This window comes from Rana temporaria, chromosome 6 (assembly GCF_905171775.1).
Source record: "Rana temporaria chromosome 6, aRanTem1.1, whole genome shotgun sequence".
NCBI classification, from domain to species: domain Eukaryota; kingdom Metazoa; phylum Chordata; class Amphibia; order Anura; family Ranidae; genus Rana; species Rana temporaria.
In genome coordinates this window covers 98,208,027-98,231,038 of record NC_053494.1, presented here as the reverse complement: position 1 = coordinate 98,231,038, position 23,012 = coordinate 98,208,027, and the positions used below count along the sequence as shown (strand labels likewise).

The window sequence follows — 23,012 nt, the reverse complement described above, 5'->3', positions numbered from 1 at the left end:
TATATATATATATATATATATATATATATATATATATATATATATATATACACACACACTCTGTGTATGTATATTAGGTAGGTGTATGCACACAGGCCTTTAGAGGAAACCGGAGTACCCAGAGGAAACCCATGCAGACACAGTGAGCGACAATGCAAGCTCCAGGCAGATTGGCGTCAGTGTCCGGATTCGAAACCAATTCCGGATTCTCTTGCTGCCAAGCAAAGGAGTTAACCACTACACCATGTGCATAAAACCATTCTGAAACAGAAGCCCTGGATAACAAGGGCGCAGCATTCAATGAAGCATCACAGACCTATATGGGACCCTGGACCAGCTGGTCCGCTAGCCTAATAACTTTGGGATAGAGTCGGTGCTCCTCCACTGTCTGGTGCAAAATGCTCACTCCGTGAGTTGTATACAGCACTAGGGGTCAGGACTACTCCAAGATGGCCGCCGAGCGTTCAGAATGCGGCCACAGGAAAATAGCCGACCGCAATGTAAGCTGCGCCATTGCGCGGCTACGACAAAATGGCTGCCAATGGGAGTTTTCAATGTAATTGATAAACCTCCCAAAAAATGGCGCCAGCGCTGACAGACCCCAGAGTAGTGGCCACAATAGGCTGCAAGTCAGACCTCAGCATGGTAAACATGGAATGGGTCAGTACTTTGGATCTTCTATCAGTCAGATTCATACAAGCGGGGGTTCCCGCAATAGGGAGAGTGGTCACCTATACATGACACCCGGAGGGTCCAACACCGGAGAAGAAGCCCACCTTTTGAAAAGGCTCTCCTCAAAGGGGCACTGAACCGCCCGGCGGTGAGGGACTACAAAAGCCCTCAGCCGCTGTTCTCATTCCGCCTCTTAGAAATTATCAAATAAGGGCACAGAAGAAAAAAAAAAAAAAAAACAACCTACACAGAGCGGTCCGATTTGTGTGATCCAAAAAAAGACTGAGCCCTTGGCGGAAACCCAGCTGCACTATCCAGCTTAAGAGAGTCCCTTGCAGCAGTGAGAAGCGCACCCATAAAATGCCTTATCCTGCTTTTATTTATTTTCTTACTACCCAGTCCATGGCTCCATAACAGAGCATTCCCCAGGGGATAACAGGGGAAGGGGGCACTCTTTTACCGCCTGTCCACCCCCACCCTGGCACAAACGTGTCCAGGACTAACAATAAAACCTCTGTGGGAATCCCAGGTGCTAACACCTGCTGCCACCACCAGCATGTTGGGGGGGGGGACTGAGACAACACGACAGCCCAGTCATATGTGGACCTCGGAGCAAAACTCACCGGCCACGCCAGGAGTCATGGGGTATGGCGTGGCAGACCCAGCCTCTTTGCAAAGGTGTGTCCACGCTTGCTGGTCGGACTGAGTAGACTACAAGGATCTATATTATCCAGCCCGTCTCTCAGCTGACAGTTGAAAGAAGATTCTTCAAGAAAAAGTTAAATAAAAATACAATTTCTCCTCAGGGCGGTGGGCCCAATTGGAGCCATAAGTCGTCCTTGCTAGGCAGAACGAAACTGAGGCTGCATGCTGCAGTGAGGAGGGTTATGTCTGGAGGGACCGCCCCCGGGATCCATGCGTCTCCGTGTCACGAGTGATTGCAGGTGCCCAGTGGCCGTAGGGCAAAGCGAGGTAAAATAATGTTGTTTCACCAGGCCATGCTGCCGCAGTAAAACTGCGGCGGCTGGCCGGCAAGTGGTTGAGGACCGAGTGAGATTTTTTAGCTAGAAAATTACTTGTATAATAATATACCCTAGAGAATTAAAATGTTGCAATACTTTTCAGTCGCGCCATATTTGCGCAGCAGTCTTACAAGCGCATTATTTATTTTTTAAGATAGTGAAATTTGACCAATTTTTTTTTTTTGTAGATTTTGAAAGATGTTACGCTGAGTAAATGCTCCTCCTCCGAAGGGTTTCTCAACACCAGATGCCATGAAAATTTGTTGTGTTGGATGGTATCACAGCAGCCAATTCCACGATCAAAAAAGCGTCTAAAAGTGGTACACTTGCATAGTAGTTATCCATGTTCAAGTGGTACCCCATAAAGGAAAAAGGGTGACACCAAGTCCAATTCCAACTTGCCACAGCTCCCCCTAGTCTGGGCATCAGGGGAGCTCCACATGACTATCTTTTCCCCCCCTTGTAAATCCTACAAGCATATGTATAGCCTGATGCCCTCACAGAGCTTATACATTTTGACCCCAGATTAGGTACACTTGCTGGGGAGATAGTTTTTCTGGCCGCCTTGCATTTAAATTAGCAAGGATATACTCATCTACACAGATGTTTTGTTAGGGTGTATACACATCTGCAAATTATTTGGAAAGGTGATTTTACCAGGGGCCATTTTTTGTAAAACTTGTCCTCAGGGGTGACCCTGAATGATCAGTGTATTGTCGTTGAAATGTATAAATTGCATTACCCGTTCATAAAATGGCACGCTCAGGGTGCCTGCGCCGTAGACATCGGTAAAGTCTTTTTTGCAAATATCTCCTGAACTGTGTGGGTTAAGGAGATATTGCAAGGACCTACAGGTAAGCCTTAATTTAGGCTTACCTGTAGGTCAGTGATGGCGAACCTTGGCACCCCAGATGTTTTGGAACTACATTTCCCATGATGCTGAACTACACTGTAGAATGCAAGAGCATTATGGGAAATGTAGTTCCAAAACATCTGGGGTGCCAAGGTTCGCCATCACTGCTGTAGGTGAAAGTTCATGCTGACCTCCAAGATAAGCAAACATTGCCTAAAGACAAAAGTTATTTCTGGAACCTTGGGAGTGCTTTGTGGAATTTTTCCAGATCAGCAAGATCACAAAAAATAAAACCCCCACGTAGCCCTTGTGCAGGAGTTTACTATATTAAAAACCCAATACTGCGGCTCCCTCTCCTCGTGCACGGTGAGTGATCTTGCATCTGCCTTCATTCTTTTTTTGCAGGCAACCTGTAGTGGCATGGCTTGATGGGTCCCTCTCACAGCTTTGCTTTCTGCACAAGCTAGATCAAGCACAGTGATGTCACAGCCAATTTCAGATGGTGATACTTCGAAAAGGAGGACCGAGCCACAAATTGACTGCGTGGCAGTGTTAATTTTGGCAGCAAATCTTAATTTAGTTTTAGCAATAGTCTTGGGACTAAACTAAAATGCCATTTTAGTCTTCTGCAATAGTTTTAGTTTGTCATATTTAGTCAAATAAATCTACAGTACGTTTTACAAGGCTACTGGAGTGAAATGTCCAAAAAACATCCTTCTCCATTTTGTTGTGGTGACGGATATCATGCTGCCAGGTGTCTGATCGTCATTTCCAATACACTTCAGCTCTATATGAACTTTTTTTGCACATAATTGCATTCGTTTACATGTGATGCAATATTGCATACAGTGGATTAAAAAAAAAAAAAAGTCACACACCCATGTTATATTTGTCATTCTAAAACATTTTGGCTGCAGCTGTACAAGATGTTTGGAATAACCTACCTGCAGAGTTCTTTCAAAAAAACTGTGTGCAAGGGTACATGGAAGAACTAAAGCCAATTTGAAGCTTAGTCACGCCATATAATGATGATTACTTATTTTTTTTGGTTTATTTACAAAATTCGAAATAAGCGAACAGAAGAAAAATCTATTTATAAAAAGCAAAGCATTCTTTGTATCATGTCTTCACACCTGACTAAAACTTTTGCTAGTAATGAAATACAGATTTGAACATCAATCTTGATGTACCGCTTGCCCATCTGATTTGAGGCCCAAAAATTTCAGAATAGTACAAATATCCTTCAAATTACATCTTTTGGGAAAGTAGTCAGGACAGGGTATTAAGGAGGCATGGCGAGGTTCTTTGAGGTTGTCGTAATTTTTGCCACTACTTTTTGGAAAATTAAAGATATATATTTTTTTCAACGCCATGACAAGTTCATTCTCGCACACAAAACACAAGGAGAGAGGCGCCTCTAGATGCAGACGGTTTAAAGGGGTTGTAAAGGTTCGTTTTTTCACCTTAATGCATCCTATGCATTAAAGCGGAGTTCCACCAGCGATTTATTTTTATTTTTTAAACACAAACACTGTAGCTGATGACTTAATTACACTTACCTGAGGGAAACGGGCAGAGGAGCCTTGCGGCTGCTTCACTGCCCGATTCCTACTGCGCATGCGCGAGTCGCGTGGTGCTTTTGTGAATGGGCAGCTGCTTTCTGGGGTACACATTTCCCAGAAAGCAGCACACCCCATTCCCCAGAAGACACCATGGGATCAGACGAGGAAGAAGACCTGCCGCGGTATGGGAAGAGGCAGATTAGGAACTTCTGCATAGCAACCACCCTTTCTGGCAAGTAAAACTTTATTTTTTGCATTATTTTTATTTTTTTTAGGATGGAACTCCACTTAAAACCCGTCAATGACTGCCCCCCGTTTAAACTTACCTGAGCCCGTTCACCTGCTGTGCTCACCGACATCTCTTCTCTACTCAGTCTGGCCATTGATTGGCTAGATTGATAGCAGCGCAGCCATTGGCTCATGCTGCTGCCAATGACGCAGCGTGGTGGGGGGCGTGGCTGAGTGATACAGTCGGCAGCTACAGCTGCCGGTTGTATCACGGGAGCGTGCCTGCAAGAACTAACCCCCATGGGAGAGAGCTTCCCATGAAGGGGGTTAGTTCTTGCAGGGAGGAGCCGAGAAAGCCACCGAGGGACCCCAGAAGACCAGGATCGGGGCCACTGTGTGCATAGCGAGCTGCACAGTGGAGGCAAGTACAACATGTTTGTTATTTTTATTTTTCTAACCGGGACCCTTTAGTGTCCCATCAAGTAAGCGTTCATGAACATAAATTAGTCAAACTCACATTTCAGCAGAAAGGGACAGGCATAGGAAGTATTAACATGGTTATGTCAAGGTGGTGATCCTGATTCTTGTGCCTTTTTGTACCTGTCAAGGCGCATCCAATTTATTAATTGCTTTGTACAGGCACTGATGTGCGTTAAAATACAAAGAGTCTTGGGTCTTAAATAATCCTTTACCGTTACTTTTATTATGCAAATATATATTTGGGAGCCTTCTGTAATCTTGCAGGAACTCCTATAGTCCGTGAGAAATGCAGTAAAGGCCGATTTGTTCCAGAGAGATGAGTGAGTGCAGTGAGATTTGCGGCGTCATTGGTTTGGTCACTGGAGAGGATAGAAATACACCTGAATAATATTGGGGGGGGGGGGGGGTCTTATCCAAAGCCAGTCTTGGCTACAGATCCTCTGTGTGGGCTCCACCCTCCTGAGGAGTCCAGGTGTGCAAGGGAGAATCCAGAGAGTGCATGTGTGCACTGGGAAAGAGACCCAAACCTGAGGGTCAGAGCAGTGAGGGGCTGCTTTCTATGTGCACAGTGTTGGCAAGGAAATTGCCTGTGGTACACAGACCAGGGTTTAAATAAAAATACTATAACATACATACATACATATATATACACACACACACACACACACTAAAAACGTATAATATAAATAACGTAGTTAATAAAAATCGGCAATGTGCAAAGAACTGACGTGAAGCAGAAATCCTAAATTTTAACTAAAAAAACATGCAAAAGAGTCACTATATAAGAATTTTTGAGCAGTCCAAAAAACAGCATGCGCATATAGTCCAAGTGTAGATGCAAAATTTTTTTTTGTGAGATATCCTCCAATGCAAGGTGCATGTGTGAAGCATCCAGTGCAAGTGCCCAGGTTTTTACCCCCCTAGCCTCATCTGGCTTATAAAAAGCCTTCGATTCCACTGGCCAAGTGATCGCCCACAGAACAAAATCTTGCTTTACTCAAACACGGTCAGATTTCCCAAATGTACATGTTCAAAGGACATGGAGAAGAAAAGAGGGGGCTTCATGGTGTAGTACAATTGATACAAAGTAATTAATGGATTGGATACACTTACAATAAAACAGCAAACAGGGTGTAAATAGAGGACTTTTGGTCTCAGCTACGACCAGAAGTTACATCACCACGGCTCTGTATCTAACACGGCCTTTGAAAAAGTCACGTGGACAGTGACGCAACGCGTCAGATACAGAGCGGTGGTGACGTCACTTCTGGCTACGGCCGAGACCAAAAGTCCTCTATTGACACACCATTTGCTGTTGTATTGTAAGTGTATTCAATCCATGAATTACTTTTTATCAATTATACTACACCATGAAGCCCCCCCCCCTCTTTTCTTCTCCATGTCCTTTGAACATGTACATTTGGGAAATCTGACAGTGTTGGAGTAAAGCAAGATTTTGATCTGTGGGTGATAACTCGGCCAGTGGAAGCAAAGGCTTTATACAAGCCAGATGAGGCGAGAGGCTAGGGGAAACCTGGGCACTTGCACTGGATGCTTCACACATGCACCTTGCATTGGAGATTTCACAAAAAAAAAAAAATTGGAGTTTGCATCTACACTTGGACTATATGCGCATGCTGTTTTTGGACTGCTCAAAAATTCTTATATAGTGACTCTTCTGCACTTTGCCAATTTTGATTAACTACGTTATTATATATTTCTACATTTTAAATTTATTTTTACATGCGATGCGATTTATGGATGCGATTATGGATTTGCTTATCTTAATTGTTTAATCATGTTCATCTTACACAGGATTAATTGGGCACAGATAAATCATAATTTCTTGCACTTTATTGCTTGTTTGCACAAGACCATTTGGGCTCAATTGGACACATTCACTCAATGTAAAAAATAGCAATTGATCCTATGCATTATTGTATATACTGTATTTTCTGGTGAATAAGACTACATTTTACACTTAAAAAAACTGGCCAAAAAGCAGGGGGTCGTCTTATACGCCGGGTAAGCTGCTCGGATGCCTGCTGGATGTGCGGTAATACTGTATGAAGCTTTAGCTACATACAGTATATACCGCTTAGCCAATCCCGGTGAGCCATATATTCAAATGAATACAGAGCGTGCTCAGATTGGAGTAACCACCTCTGACAATCAGAGCAGGCTACCTACTCGGATTGGCTTTGAGAGTCAGAGGCATGGGCTGATGATTTTACAGCCTCTGCCAATCCAAGCAGGCTTTGCATTCATTAATAGAATACATCGCTCGTCGTGATTGGCTCCAGCAAGAAGGAAGAATATGTCTCCAGAAGAAAAAAATATGAATCGCCGGAAACCTCGAAAAGGGGGGGGGGGGGGGGTTCGTCTTATATGGGAAGCACAGGCAAAAAAATCTTTAAAAAAAACTGTAAACTGTAAAATTAAAGGGTCGTCTTATACGCCGGCAAATATGGTATTAGTGGTTTATTTTTAGCAAGCGCCACCTCTACACTCCTATTTTTATTGTTTTTAGTGCGTGAACACCTCAATGGTCGCTGCTGCTTTATTAGCTTTCAGATTAGTTGAACCCTTGCGGTTGCCTCTTTGTATTCTAATGCACATCAGCACCTGTAGACCGCAATTTAGAAATTGGAAGCGCCTCACGCCTCGTCTTTAGGTCGTCTTCCGGAGCCGGCTTATCTATCCCAGCGTGGACAGCGACACCTCGTTGACCAGATCGTTTTGACAGAAAAAAAAAAGGCCCAGGACTCAGGATCGCCACCTTGACTTAACTATGTTTATACCTCTATGCCTGTCACTTTCCAATTAAACGTGAGTGACTAAATTATGTTCATAAAAGCGTCTGCACTCAGAGGCTCCTCTCTCCTTGTGTTTCTTTGCAGCTCACTGGAACATGGCTTCTGTTCCAATATGATGGCTTCCCTGCTTGCTCTGGACTTTTAACCCCTTTCAACATTTGATCATAGACTTATAAAGTGCATAAAATACAGATTGATCAAAGATCTTTTTACAGTGCAGATTTCTATTGGGTCATGTATGGTTTTAAGTTGTTGCACCTCCACTTGCTATACAATTCTCACACATGGCATATGCAGACTTAAATGACACCTCAAAACATATTCTGCTATGCCTTTTATGGGAGTTTCAGTTTTAGATGCCTACTGGGACCCAAAATCCAAGGAGCACCTTTAGATGTTCCAAGGGCATAAAACCACACATCTAATTTCCTGACAACCCATCACATTTTTGTAGGCCCTGAAGCACCAGGACAATAGAAACACCCACATTTTGGAGAAACAACTGAAGGTATTTTTGATAAGGCATGGGCTTAAGATCTCTCTCACATGCAGCATGGGCATACTTGGAACTACACAAGAGTGAACCCCCCACCCACACAGTTACTCCAGAGTATGGCACTGCCACAGGTGAGGCTATCACTTTCTGGACAGATTATCTGCTTAAGGACTGCCGCACGCTGATACGTCGGCAGAGCGGCACGGCTGGGCATAAGCACGTACAGGTACATCGCCTTTAAGAGCCCAGCCATGGGACGCGCTGGCAACCCATTCTTGAGCTCCATGATCCAATCGCCGCTGGTGTCCCAAGTGTAAACAAACCTTTCCCCGTTCTTCCTGGTGATTGTCACTGATCGCCATCCCCTATGAAAGGGAACAGACTATTAGTGACGTCTCACGCCAAGCCCCTCAACAGTTAGAATTACTAGGAAACACTTAAGCCCCTTCAGCTCCCTCTACAGGTTAACTCCTTCACTGCCAGTGTAATTTTCACAGTAATCAGTGCATTTTTTTATAGCACCGATCGCTGTAAAAATGACAATTGTCCCAAAATAGTGTCAAAAGCGTCCGCCATAATGCCAGGGGGGGGGGGGGGACACCGTCATTACTAGTAAAAAAAAAAAAAAAAGCCATAAAACCATCCCCTATTTTGTAGACGCTATAACTTTGGTTTTGCGCAAAACGCTTATTGCGATTTTATTTAACAAAAATATGTAGAAGAATACGTATCGGCCTAAAATTGAGAAGAAAAAAAAAAATATGTTATATATTTGAGGATATTATAGCAAAAAATATTGATTTTTCAAAATTGTTACTCTATTTTTGTTTGTAGCGCAAAAATAAATAAAAAAAAAAATGTTTTTCGGAGCAACGTCGCACGACCGCACAATTGTCAGTTAAAGCGATGCAGTGCCTAATAGCAAAAAGTGGCCTGGCCCTTTAGCTATCCCCACCCGTCTCCAACGTCACTTCCGCCCATACCTCTTAAAAGGGCCATTTTTATTGCATTTAAGTCCAATTATGAGATCTGAGGTCTTTTTGACCCCATATCTCATATTTAAGAGGACCTGTCATGCTTTTTTTCTATTACAAGGCATGTTTACATGCCTTGTAATAGGAATAAAAGTGACCCAAATAAATAAATAAAAAAAACACAAACGCACACGAAAACAGTTTTCAAACCACACGCAAGGCAGCGCCGTGATCGTTGGAGCGAGAGCAATAATTCTAGCCCTAGACCTCCTCTAACTCAAAACATGCAACCTGTAGAATTTTTTAAAACGTCGCCTATGGAGATTAAGGGTAAAAGTTTGTCACCAGTCCACGAGCAGGCACAATTTTGAAGCGCAACATGTTGGGTATCAATTTACTTGGTGTAACATTATCTTTCACAATATTAAAAAATAAATATTGGGCCAACTTTACTGTTAAAGTATTATTTAATTAAAAAAACAAAATAAAAAAAAAAAGTGCGCTTTTAAAGGGGTTGTAAAGGAAAAAAAAAAAAAAAAAAAAGTTCTCATAATAAGCATCCTTTACTTGCAGACATGCCTTTTTTCACTTCCTCATTGTTCGTTTTTGCTCAGAAGCTGCTCTATTTCTTCTCTGTTCACTTCCTGCTTGTCCGATTGTTACTCACCACCGTGACGGGAGGGTTACTGCGGTGGTCAGTAACGTGCTCACCCCCTCCTGGGAACTACATCTGTGCGGCAGGACGCTCTCTACAGGTTAGAGACTTCAAGGAGGTGTGAATTACTGGGCGTGCCGCAATGCATACTGGGAAATGTAGTTCTTACATGAACGAGCACCGAAAACCAGGAAGTGAATGAGAGAACAGAAACAAGAATGCCGGAGGTGATATAGATGAAGGAATTTAATAGGTATTTACTTGTTTTTTAACAGAATCATTACACTATTCTGTCTGTCTACCTTGCAGACATTAATTTTAGGCAAACACATTTTTTCCTTTACAACTCCTTTAAGACCACTGCGCAAATACAGTGTGTGACAAAAAGTATTGCAATGACCGCCATTTTATTCTAGGGTGTTAGAAAAAAAAGCATAATGTTTGGGGGTTCTAAGTAAGTTTCTAGCAAAAAAATTCAATTGTTTTTAACTTGTAAACACAAAGTCTGAAAAAGCTTGGTCCTTAAGTGGTTAAAGTGTTTTTTTTTAAAGAACCCACTTCAAAGTGAACCTAAAAAAAACCTCAAAAGATAAAGATCTGCTATGGTTATAGGGAATATGTAGAACTATTAAATTGTGCCCTAACCAGCATCCCAAAAATGTTACCCTGTTTCTCTTGAATTGTTCCCAAGAAAAAAAAAAGCAATGCATTTCCTAGAATGAAAGGTTGTCTAGGCAGTCTTGTGCCTACAGCCTTATAGATGTATATCTGCAGTGTACTAAACCCACAACAGCAAAAACAGTCTGTATATGCAGTAAAGCACGATTGTTACTCACTGGAACCTAAGGGGTTAAGCCTCAGCATTGTGTAAAAAAGCTGTTTGATTCAGTCTTCTCTGATCCTCCCCTCTTCCACAGTCCCCTGTCAACACAGACTCTGGAGTCAGACTGCACATGCTCTGGTGTGTATCGCTAGAGTTTATTTTTCCCCCTTGGAAAAGTGCATGTGATCAGCACAGAGCCCATCAGCACTATTCAGACCGAGGGTCTGGAGTCTTGCAGTCTAATAGGACAGACAGAAAACTCCTTCCCAGCTTTAACCAGTGCTTGGCTGGTCACAGCAGTCTTGTGACCAACTGCTAAGAAAGGGTAATTAGTTTAGTCCTAAAACAATTGTCTTTACATGTTCTGTGTACGACCAGATATAGTGAATGCAGGGTCTTGGGTTTAGCAACACACTAAGGCACTGTTGTCTCTGAATTTTAGAGTTTGTGATATCACTATTGTGCTGTTCAAGGTCCTCTGCTAGAGGTTCTGAAATGTGGAAGCAAACCCCTGCTGCTATAAAAAGTCAGTCACCCTTCTGACACCACATTTGCAGTAAACTCAACTTCCTGTGCACACACCACCACAATGGATTTGAAATTAAAACAAACAATTCCCCCGTAGAAGTCTTTTTGAGACGAAACCGGTCGGGTACACTGATCCTCACTGCGCATTTTTCATGACAGCTTCCATCCATGCAACCTTTTTTTGGGAGACTGTTTGGTTTTAGTTTTTTGGCTGATGTGGATTTGGTTTTCAAGTGTGCTGGATTTCAGTGTTAATCTTCTTTGATATTTTTATAATAAAATTTTACATTTTTACACTATGAGGAGACGCTCTCTTCTCTTTTTTGTTCCCCCGATTGGATCATTTTGGTGAATTATTACCCTCCACGGAATCCGGTTTGGAGTCGGATACCTGGTTGCGGATACTTCCTGATCGAATCCGATTTACACCAAGTCTGTTGCAACCAGTCAAGTGGACCGGGACGGTGACGAGAGAGGGCAATCGGCCCAATCAGCCTCCACCGTATGGTGAGTTGTGGGTCCACTCCATCCGGTAAGGGTACCTTCACCTTATACTAGTCCCGGGGACTGTATCTTTGGGAATATACCTCATCTTTCGCCTACCTTATGGGAATTACTTCCTTATCACTTTCAGTGTATGGACTTTTTCTATTTTGATTTGGAGTATATCTATGAGATGCACCTTTTGAACTTTACTGAAATGTTTAGTTCATATTTATAGTACACTGCTTGTTGAATTTCTTTCACAGGGATTATTTCAAGAGTTTGTCATTGTCCTCACTATCACAGTGGGAGTGACATACTATTCGAGGAGTAATTTTTGCTCCTGACCACTTATACCACTACATATTTTTATATTTTTGGTTGATGTGAATTCCTGCCATCCAGGGGGGTGTTCATATTGGCGCTGCACTTTTTTCTCTTATTTTTGTCACAATTTTCCTTTGTTGTGTTGGCTGCCTATTTTCATTGTTTTTTACAGATTAGCGCAATATATTTATTATACATAAATATACCACTTAAAATTGTATCTAAAAAAAATAAATAAAAAAAAAAAAGAGCTCATAAGTCCTTATAGACGCAGTATTAATTTTCTATTTCAGGCTTTATCAGCTGCTATATCCAAGTTGGTAATCTCACTGTAAAAACTGCACTATATGTGGACAATATGGTCCCATTTCTCCAAGATAGATGAGTCACCATCTGCAGCATTGTCTATCCTGAATTCCTTCCTGAAGGCTCCCTCTCCTACCGTCTGGGTCGACAAGGTTAAATACCTAGGACTTGAGATTTCCAATGTCAATACAGACTTCATTAAATGTAACCTGTTAGGCCCCATGTACACAGGACGCTGCTAAACGTACGTTCAGAGGCAGTTGGATGCTTTTTGCAACTGCCCCTGAACTCATTCAATGTTATCCTATGCGATCGTGTACAGTCTCGTTTATTAGCGTTTTTAGGCAGTTGCGTTTAACCACTTAAGGACCCCTTCACGCGATATACATCGGCAGAAGGGCATGGCTGGGCACAAGCACGTACCTATACGTCCTCTTTAAGAGCCCAGCCGTGGGGTCGCGAGCGTGTGACCGGTGTCCTGCGATCGGTCACAGGACCTGAAGAACGGGGAGAGGTGCTAGTAAACACACCTTCCCCGTTCGTCGTGGCAATGTCAGTGATCGTCTGTTCCCTGATATAGGGAAAGACGATCACTGACATCACACACCCAGCCCCGCCCCCCTACAGTTAGAAACACATATGAGGTCACACTTAACCACTACAGCGCCCCCTAGTGGTTAACACCAAAAAATGCTGATCGCCGCCATTACTAGTAAAAAAAATTTTTTTATAAAAATGCCATAAAATTATCCCCTATTTTGTAAACGCTATAAATTTCGCGCAAACCGAAGGATAAACGCTTACTGCGATTTTTTTTAACCAAGAATAGGTAGAAGAATATGTATTGGCCTAAACTGAGGGGGGGAAAAAAAAAATGTTTTAAAATCTTTTTTGGGGATATTTATTATAGCAAAAAATATTGCTTTTTTTTCTAAATTGTCGCTCTATTTTTGTTTATAGCGCAAATAAAAACCGCAGAGGTGATCAAATACCAAAGGAAAGCTCTATTTGTGGGAAGCAACGCAGTGCTGAATCACAAAAAGGGGCAAGGTCCTTAACCACTTAAGGACCTTGGCCGTTTTTCAAATTTGGCGTTTGCAAGACTAAAACAGTTTTTTTTTTGTTGGAGATAATAACCCCCAAACATTATATATTTTTTTTCTAACACCCTAGAGAATAAAATGGCGGTCATTGCAATACTTTGTCACGTCGTATTTGCGCAGCCGTCTTACAAGCGCACTTTTTTTGGAAAAAAAATATTTTTGAATAAAAAAATAAAGATAACAGTAAAAGTAAGCCCAATTTTGTTATATATTGTGAAAGATAATGTTACGCCAAGTAAAATGATACCAAATATGTCACGCTTCAAAATTGCGGCCGCTCGTGGAACGGCATCAAACTTTTACCCCTTAAAAATCTCTATAGGCGACGTTTAAAAAAAAAAAATTCTATAGGTTGCATCTTTTGAGCTATAGAGGAGGTCTAGGGCTAGAATTATTGCTCTCACTCCAACGATCGCAGTGAAACCTCACATGTGTGGTTGGAACATAGTTTTCATATGAGGGCGCTACTCACGTATGTGTTTGCTTCTGCGCGCGAGCTCGTCGGGGTGCTTTAAAACTTTTTTTTTTGTTTTCTTGTGTATGCATGCGCGCGTATATATATATATATATATATATATATATATATATATATATATATATATATATATATATATATATATATATATATATATATATATATATATATATATATTTTTTTTTTTTATGACAAAATTAAGTAAACATCCCTTGTAATAGAAAAAAGCATGACAGGTCCTCTTAAATATGAGATCTGGGGGCAAAAAAAAAAAAGTCATTTGAAAAAAAAAATGACAAGAGAATATTGCTTTAAGAAGCATGGGCGAAAGTGACGTTTTGACGTCACTTCCGCTATGCTATGGGGACCATCTTGCCCTCACTCGTATCCCAGCCAAGCAGGAGACAGCAACTGATCACCTCCGGTAAGTGGCGGAGGGCGCGGAGACCACTGTTATCGTTTACAGGACCGCTCGCAGGAAAGATGGATATCTTGGTTGTGGCAGCAGCTGCTGCCGTTACCGAGATATCCATCTTTAAAAACAGGACGTAGATAGTCGTGAGGAGGTCCTTAAGTGGTTAACAGCGTTTCTTTGAAAGTAAAAAAAAAAAAAATGCAAACTCTGCTAAACGCGGAAAAACTGACGTTTTAAACCTGAGTTACTGTCAAGTTTAATAATTTAGGAGCAGTTGTAAAAACTTCCCGTGTACATGGAGCCTTAACCAGAGACTTTGGGCCTGGCGGAATCTTCCATTCTCCTGGAAGATTAATTTAATAAAAAATAAATTCCTCCCCTTTTCTTGTATATTTTTAGACACTCCCTGATTTGGGTATCTATCATTTTTAGGACAATTGACCGCTTGGAATCTAAATTTTATGAAGCAAGGTGGCACCCCGCACATTAAAAGTGGATGTAAACCCTCACATATACCCAGTGAAGTGAACAGCCTCATGATACACAGATGAAACAAATCTCCCTATATAAAAGTTTTATTTGTATATCTGCAGTCTTCGGCTTTCTACACACCAAGTGTCGGTTCACACAGAGGCGGCTTCAACGTTGTCCAAAGCTGAAGCCGCCCCGTACAGCACGATAGGAACCTGTCTAAGCTGGAGCGACTTGAATCACTCCAATAGAAAAACTGTTCCATTGTTCAGAATGAAGCACGACTTGCCAGGCGGCCAAGTCACCGACAAAGGTCACCCTGTGTGAACCGGGTTTTAAGAGGTTGTAAACGGTACAATTTTTTTTCCCCTAAATAGCTTCCTTTACCTTTGTGCAGTCCTCCTTGCCACATCCTTGGATTTTGCTTTTAAATGTCCTTATTTCTTCTGAGAAATCCTCACTTCCTGTTCTTCTGTCTGTAACTCCACACAGTAATGCAAGGTTTTCTCCCTGGCGTGGAGTGTCATGTTCACCCCCTCCCTAGGACTACAGGAGAGTCAGGACGCCCACTAACACACAGCTCCTTCCTCTATCTGCAACGTAGAGAGGGTCCTGACTCTCCTGTAGTCTAAGGGAGGGGGAGAGCACGACACTCCACACCAGGGAAAAAGCCTTGCATTACTGTGTGGAGTTACAGACAGAAGAACAGGAAGTGAGGATTTCTCAGAAGAAATAAGGACATTTAAAATCAAAATGGAAGGATGAGGTAAGTGAGGAGGACTGCACTGAGGTAAAGGAAGCCATTTAGGAAGAAAAAAAAAAAAAAAATGTGTACCTTTACAGCCCCTTTAAGTGCACATCATATTACTTGACACATGTCATGCTTCTACTGCAGCTGCATCTGCTTAGAATTCGCTGTAGAATAACAGCAACAACTTTGTTCATGAAATAACTTACCAAGATTGTGTCTTTTAAGCTTTGCGTGTTCGTGAATGTGTTTCTTTGTAAAACAACCAAAGAACACACAATACAGGCAAGAGTGAAGTCTGTTCAGGTGAGCACCACACATATGACAGATGCACGACTTAGCCTGCAAAAGAAAAAAAAAAAAAAAGAAAAGACAACACCTGGAATTTAGTGTCAACTGGTACGCACATAGTCCAAAACCGTCACAAAGAACCCATTTTAATACTACTATGACTTAAATACACTTAAAGCCCAACTTCAGCAAGTCAAAACATTACATTTTTATTATTATTTAAAACAAAGTTATACTTACCTGCCCTGTGAAATGATTTTGCACAGAGCAGCCCAGATCCTCTTCTAGGGACCCTCTGGCCCCTCCCTCCCGTTGAGTGCCCCTGCAGCAAACAGGTTGCTATGGGGCACCCGAGCCACAGATTTGTGTCCCCATACAGACAGTCATAGCCCAGCCCCCTTTCTCCTCATTGGAGAACAGACTTTGACCGCAACAGGAACCAATAGCGCCACGCTATTGCCTCAGCCAATGAGGAGGGATTCCCGGACAGCCGATACTCCTGCAATGCTGTGGGATAGAGCTAGGCTCAGGAAAGTATTGGGGGGCTGAATGCATGAAGGAAAAAATAAAAATAAAAGTATATTTTAACTTTACAGCCACTTTAAGCCCTCACTTAGGAACATTACACAGGCAGAAAGTAAAACATTCTTCAGGGATCAAAAGTCTATACCAGAACCCTTTTTGTAGTGAAGAAAAAGGGTTTCAAACTTTTCCAAAGTATTTTCAGGCTCAAGGCACCCCAGTCGAAGGCTTGGTTCACACTACTGTGTGTAAGGAATCCGGACACCCAAACAAATGCACTGTTCAGTACCATTAATTCTAAATGGATCAGGAAGGGATGATCAGTGGACTGCAGGGAAAAGTCCCCAAATGAATGGGCTGCCCTACAGGCAGCGAAGATGTGAGCCAGGGGCTTGTTCACTCATGCGGTTGGGGGGCCCCCCCTTGTAAAGCCAACTGTAAAGCTATGAAATTCAGCCACATTATTATCCCCAAACACTCCCTCTTCAGCTGGAGAGGTTGTACACATGCTGTGACTGCAACAAGTATACCCCCAGATGAATGCGGCAGTGCTACAACCTCCCTGCAATCGCGTGCATTGTACACGACATGGTGCTGCATTTAGACCCCTTTCACACTGCGACGCTTTGCAGGCGATACAGTGCTAAAAATAGCGCCTACAAAGCACCCTGAAAAAGCCGCGGTGTGATGGCAGGACGTTAAAAATGTCCTGCAAGCAGCATCTTTGGAGCGGTGAAGGAGCAGTGTGTGTACACCATTCCTCCATGGCTCTTGCCCATTGAAATGAATGGGCACCGTGGTTAAAGTGCCAGTGACGTTTTGATGCTTTTTCAGCTGCTAGCGGGGCTTGAAAGCGCCCCGCTAGCAGCCGAAATACCTCTGCAAAAATGACAGTAAAACACCGCTTTAGCAACGCCCCAGTGTAAAAGCAGCCTTAGGGAGTCAACAGGTGTTGAGGAGTAGACAGTCAAGAAACCCAGGGGTTTCTGGAGCAAAGTATTTTGGGTTTTGAGCAAAAAAATATGAACAATACCAATGATCTTTGGACATCCGTAAGGTGAATATTCTTTCCACTCACCAAGGTTAAAAGGCCATCTTCCTACTATCAGGAGGTGTTCAAGACTTAAGTTATTTTAAGAATTCCTTAATGCTAAAAAGGTTGAGAAAGGCTGTGCTACACCAAAAAAAGTGAGCAATATGATGTTTTATTGCAAGTCTCCCTGAATTTTTTTAGTTATCCTCCTTTGTATCCAATTTTTCAAAGGAGAACACACACTTTACAGATGGAGAGGGATCCTAATAGGATTACCATAAAAAAAGGAAATTAATTATTTCCCCAGGTAGACTTCAATATAAAAAAAAAAAAAAAAACACTTATCACCTTGCACTATATGAAAGGACTGCCCTGTTAACTTAATCTTAATAAACCTACTACAGCAATCCCAAAAGTGTATGACAGTCCAGGGCAGCAAAGACTTACAGGGAAGCAGACCCGATAAACAGAGCTTAAAGTGAATTATTAGCATTCAGTGTGATAAATTACCGAGGGAAGAGGAAACCAACGCGGTTTGCCCAAGAAAGCTTACCTTTCTTTTCCGGGTTTCTGGTGTCCCACTCCACACAAAGCACTGGTAGATTGCACGCAGATTTTGCTTCCAATTGTCCACTTTATAGCTGTTCACATGGGAGCAGCCGGACGGACTCATGACAAACCTACATGCAATTTCTGAGGGTGGGGGTCCGAAGACACAAGGGATAGTATTTTGAGTAGGAGGAGGACAGGGCTTAATGCCCCGCCCTCCTCCTTTAGCAGTTTTTCCAAGCTTTTCCAAGTAGTCTACAATTAGGACATCGATGATCTGGTGTCCTGTAAACAAATAGAAAAATAAAAATCAGAAAACGTACATAGATTTCAAGTTTTTCATAGTTAATATAAATCAGCTATTTTTGAATCTGAGGCTGTCTCTATGCCTAAAAATTGTATAGAACAATGTGGGGGTTTTCCACCTTTAGGCTTACTTCAGGTACTGACAGCAGGAAAAAGTGCAGAACCTGTCCAAGTAAGACCACACTGCTTGGCCAACCAACTTTATAAAATACAATAAAATACAACAAAACACACACACACACACACACACACACACACACAAACAGTCTTAAAAAAAAAAAAAAAAAATTAACACAATGTGAAGTTGGAACGCTGATGTCAGTGGCAGGAATTATGCCCCATAGTTGGGATCATTGAGAGGAATTGTGCCCTCATCGAGATCAGTGGAGGGGAATTATGCCCCAATACTGGTATCAGTGGACGAAATGGTGCCCCGAGGAGCAGATGGAAAACAAGCAACAGGCCGCAGCTGGCCCCCAGGCTGAAATTTGAAGAGCACTGTGCCAGACAGAAAAAAAATATATATAATAAACGTTATATAGCGTATACAATTACGACTCAAGTCATATTGTAATTAAACGGTATTAAAAATGACCTTTCCTTCTAAATCTGCACTGTAATTTACTGGAAGATGCAATGCCATATGGCGACCTAGAGGCATTTGGTACACAGATTGTATAGAGAATGCCTCCTAGAAATTTAATTTCCGGCTTGTGCGATTGGCTTACTTATTTTCTCAGAAGTCTGGACTAAGATGAGAGTCAGATTTTGGTGAGAAACTCCCAAAGGGAAATCACTTTTAAAGGGGATGCAGACGCAGCCACTTTCCTCAGAGCCCAGCAGGTGCAGATGCTGATCAAGTAACTGATTAAATTGCCGTACCACTGCAAAAAAAGCACAGCAGTGTGCTTTTGGAGAGAAAAAAAAAAATAAAAAAATAAGGTACATTGCGCTCTTCAGGAGTCTGAAGTTGGTGCAGCATAATACAAAATGAATGAAAGTGAAAATAAAATCTGGAAGAGCCAAGCCATGTGACCAGTCAGTCACAGGACGATTTCTATAACCACAAAAAAAACGATTTACATTATTAAAGCGGTGTTCCAACCACAATTAGCATTTTTTTAAATGGATGTCCTTTCATCATGCGTTTTTATAATATAAATCCGGTCACTTACTATTTTACAATCCACCGCCGCTCCGCATTGTTATTCAAAAAGATAGTTTTATAAACTATGTCCATACCGTTGACATTTTGCTTGTGGGCATTGTGAAGCCCACAAGCACTTACTTCCTGGAAGTCTTGGATGGGGAGTGATAATTCGGTAGCGCACTGCATCCTGGGAAATGATGAAATTTCCCAGGAGCATTAGAGGGAGATGTCAGGATCCTAGGTGATTCGAAAGGCAGATTTTGTGGGACTGCATAGCAACAGGCATTTCCAGATGAGTAAAAAAAAATTTTTTTTATTTTTTTTTTTAGGTCTAATGAACACGATAATGAAAAAAAAAATTTGGGATGAAAACTCCACTTTAAGTAGAGGTAAATTCACAAGGGGACAGATAATAAAATGGAGGTCAAGGTGTGCCAAACCCAGCGGAATGTGCTTTCTGCAATAAATGTGAACAAACCTATATATTTGTAAAAAGTAGGGCCAAAGCAGAAAAAAAAATGTTTTCTCAAATTTTGTGAGTGAAAAATGGTCTGGCGAGGAGCTGGGCTGCCTGGGAGTGGGGGGGGCGAGCACTGCGGTGGGCGGGGTCAGGAGCTGTTCTCCCAGCGATCCTCCTGATGGCAGGGAACACGGAGGAAGAGGAGAGCCGCGGATCGCAGAGCTGTATAGCCCGCTGTTAAAAACGTACATTTCCTCCGCTCTGCTCGTTCACACAGCCCCTCCTCGTCCTAATCCAGCACCTGTGATAGATAGACAGAATGCGGGTCCAATGCTGGGATGTGTTTATCACAGGTGCAGGGTCAGGAGGAGGCAGGGCTGTGTGAACGAGCAGAGCGGAGAAAATGTAAGTTCTTACAGCAGGCTATACCGCCCCGCGGCTCTCCTCTTCAGCTCGGCTGACCTCGGAAACTGGAGTATTTCCGAACGGCTCCTGCGCCCCCGCACCTCAGGCCAAAGACGGTACGGCACACCCCATTAGCTTGAATTCTGCAATTTTATATATTGTGAAAGATAATGTTACACTGAGTAAATGGATACCCAACATGTCATGCTTCAAAATTGCGCTAGCTCGTGGAATAGCTAAAAAAAAAAAAAAAAACCTAACACTAAAAATCTCCATAGGCGACGCATAGTGGTAATTCCTGTCCTCCTTCCGCCGAGGGGCCGCGCCGCTCGCGCATGCACAGTGGGTGCCCAGCCGTGAAGCCGAAAGCGGTCACTGCCGGGTGCCCACACTAGGAATGAAGATGCCGGCCAGAGAGGAGCGTAGCCCCGGCCGGCGCGTCACTGGAACCGTGGAGCAGGCAAGTGTCTGTTTATTAAAAGCCAGCAGCTACACTTTTTGGAGCTGCTGACTTAAACTTAAAAAAAGGCTGGAACACCCCTTTAATTTCAATTAACAGCAAAGCAGCTGAAACCGATTACCAGGTGCACTAGATGGGCAACAATGAGACGACCTCCAAAACAGGAATTTTTTCTCAGGTGGAGGGGTCTGACATTTTACCCCCCCCCCCCCCCTACTCATCTTTTCTGGACTGTTTTTCACTCGTTTTGCAATTGGCTAGGGTCAGTGTCACTACTGGTAGCACAAGGCGATACTTGGACCCTATAAAGGTTGCACAGGCAGTCCAACTCCTCCAGGATGGCGTATCAAGAGCATGGAGGAGATTCCAGGAGACAGGAGGCAGTTACTCTAGGAAAGCTGGACAGAGCCGTAGAAGGTCCTTAACCCATCAGCAGGAACGGTATCTGCTCCTTTGTACAAGGAGAACAGGATGAGCACTGCCAGAGCCCTACAAAATGACCTCCAGCAGGCCACTGGTGTGAATGTCTGACCAAACAATCAGAAACAGACTTCATGGGGGTGGCCTGAGGGCCCGACATCCTCTAGTGTGCTCTGTGCTCACTGCCGGACACTGTGGAGCTTGATTGGCATTTTCCATTGAACACCAGAATTAGCAGGTCTGCCACTGGTGCCCCATACTTTTCACAGATGAGAGCAGGTTCACTCTGAGCATATGCGACAGACATGAAAGGGTCTGGAGAAGCCGCGGAGAACTTTATGCTGCCTGTAACATCATTCAGAATGACCGGTTTGGTGATGGGACAGTGATGGTCTGGGGAGGCATATCTATGGAGGGACGCACTGACCTCTACAGGCTACACAACGGCACCCTGACTGCCATTAGGTATCGGGATGAAATCCTTGGACCCATTGTCAGACCCTACGCTGGTGCAGTCGGTCCTGGGTTCCTCCTGGTGCACGACAATGCCTGGCCTCATGTGGTGAGAGCATGTAGCCAGTTAGTGGAGGATGAAGAAATTGATACCATTGAATGGCCCCCACGCTCACCTGACCTAAATCCAAAAGAAGACCTTTGGGACATTATGTTTCAGTCCATCTGGTGCCGTCAGGTTGCACCTCAGTCTGTTCAGGAGCTCAGTGATGCTCTGGTCCAGATCTGGGAGGAAATACCCCAGGACACCATCCGTCTCATTACGAGCATGCCCTGATGTTGTCAGGCATGCATACAAGCACTTGGTGGCCATACAAACTACCGAGGACCATTTGGAGTTGTTGCAATTAAATTTCAGCAAAATTGACTAGCTTGCTGCATAATGTTTTCACTTTGAGTTTCGGGGTGTCTTTGAATTCGGCCCTCTGTAGGTGGATAATTTTCATTTCCATCAAATGATGTGCCATCCTTTCATTCCTAACACATTACCCAGTCCATATCAGTATAGATCTCCAGCATGAGATTTTTGCCCTTTGAGATCTGATATGTTTTTAAAGTGTTCCTTTAATTTTTTTGAGTGGTGTATAAACCACTTAGCTAGTAGAAAGCAGATTAAATATTTTTGGTCTCAGAGTAAATACCTAGGCAAGGAAAGAACTATGGCTGCATCGATTAGTTGTCAGATTATTCTGCCAACATCTGGATAATAACCTTAAAAAAAAGTGTGGTGTATTATTTAGTTAGCCGCTAGCTGACCAACCGCCAAAGTTATACTACAGCAGTTTGGCAAGGCTGTGCAAACCGCCGTAGGTATACGTTGGCTCTTTAAGGCGCCATTGCAGTGTGTCCCTGGAGCTGATGTGCGTGCTGGGCACCCGCGATGTCTGGTAAATATTAGACCCAGACCAAATTTTTTTTTATTTAAATAAGAAATATATATATATATATATTATATATATATATATATATATATAGCTGATTTTCAGGCAGTACTGTAATATATGCTGGCCATACAAAAAGAATGTCTTCCTTCAAACATTACATTTTTGATTTTATAAATTAGTAGGGATAGAGATAGATAGATAGATAGATAGATAGATATATAGATATAAAAAAAAGTCAACAGCTACAGTGTTTTCTTTAGGGAGACTGGAGCACATCTTTAAAAAGATGCATTTCAATGCCAAGTTACAATGTAATGCAGGTTGGGGGAGCGGGGGGGGGGGGAAATAAAAATAAAATAAAGATGACCAGGGGGTTATACCTTTCCCTTAATCTATCCAAAAAGAAGATAAGGTTTTGCCCATAGTTCTACGTTAAATACAGCTAGGTCTGTGACTGGACAGTGAATGAGCAGCAGACTAATGAGCACATATCCCTGCTCTAGTCAGCATCTTTTACTCACGTCCTTCCATGCGGTTATACAACCCCAATAAAATTAGATGCTGTGTAAAATCTACCTCAGA

At 42.7% G+C, this 23,012-nt stretch overlaps 1 protein-coding gene across 1 annotated transcript in view; it reads right to left on the bottom strand.

Annotated features, from left to right (window-relative positions):
* LOC120943645 (ubiquitin carboxyl-terminal hydrolase 22-A-like) overlaps nt 1-23,012 on the bottom strand; it is a 105,505-nt gene that overhangs the window by 77,568 nt on the left and 4,925 nt on the right. The window contains 2 exon segments of the mRNA XM_040357050.1: nt 15,647-15,779; nt 17,837-18,117. Coding sequence (XP_040212984.1) covers nt 15,647-15,779; nt 17,837-17,956 — 253 coding nt within the window. The 5' untranslated portion in view covers nt 17,957-18,117.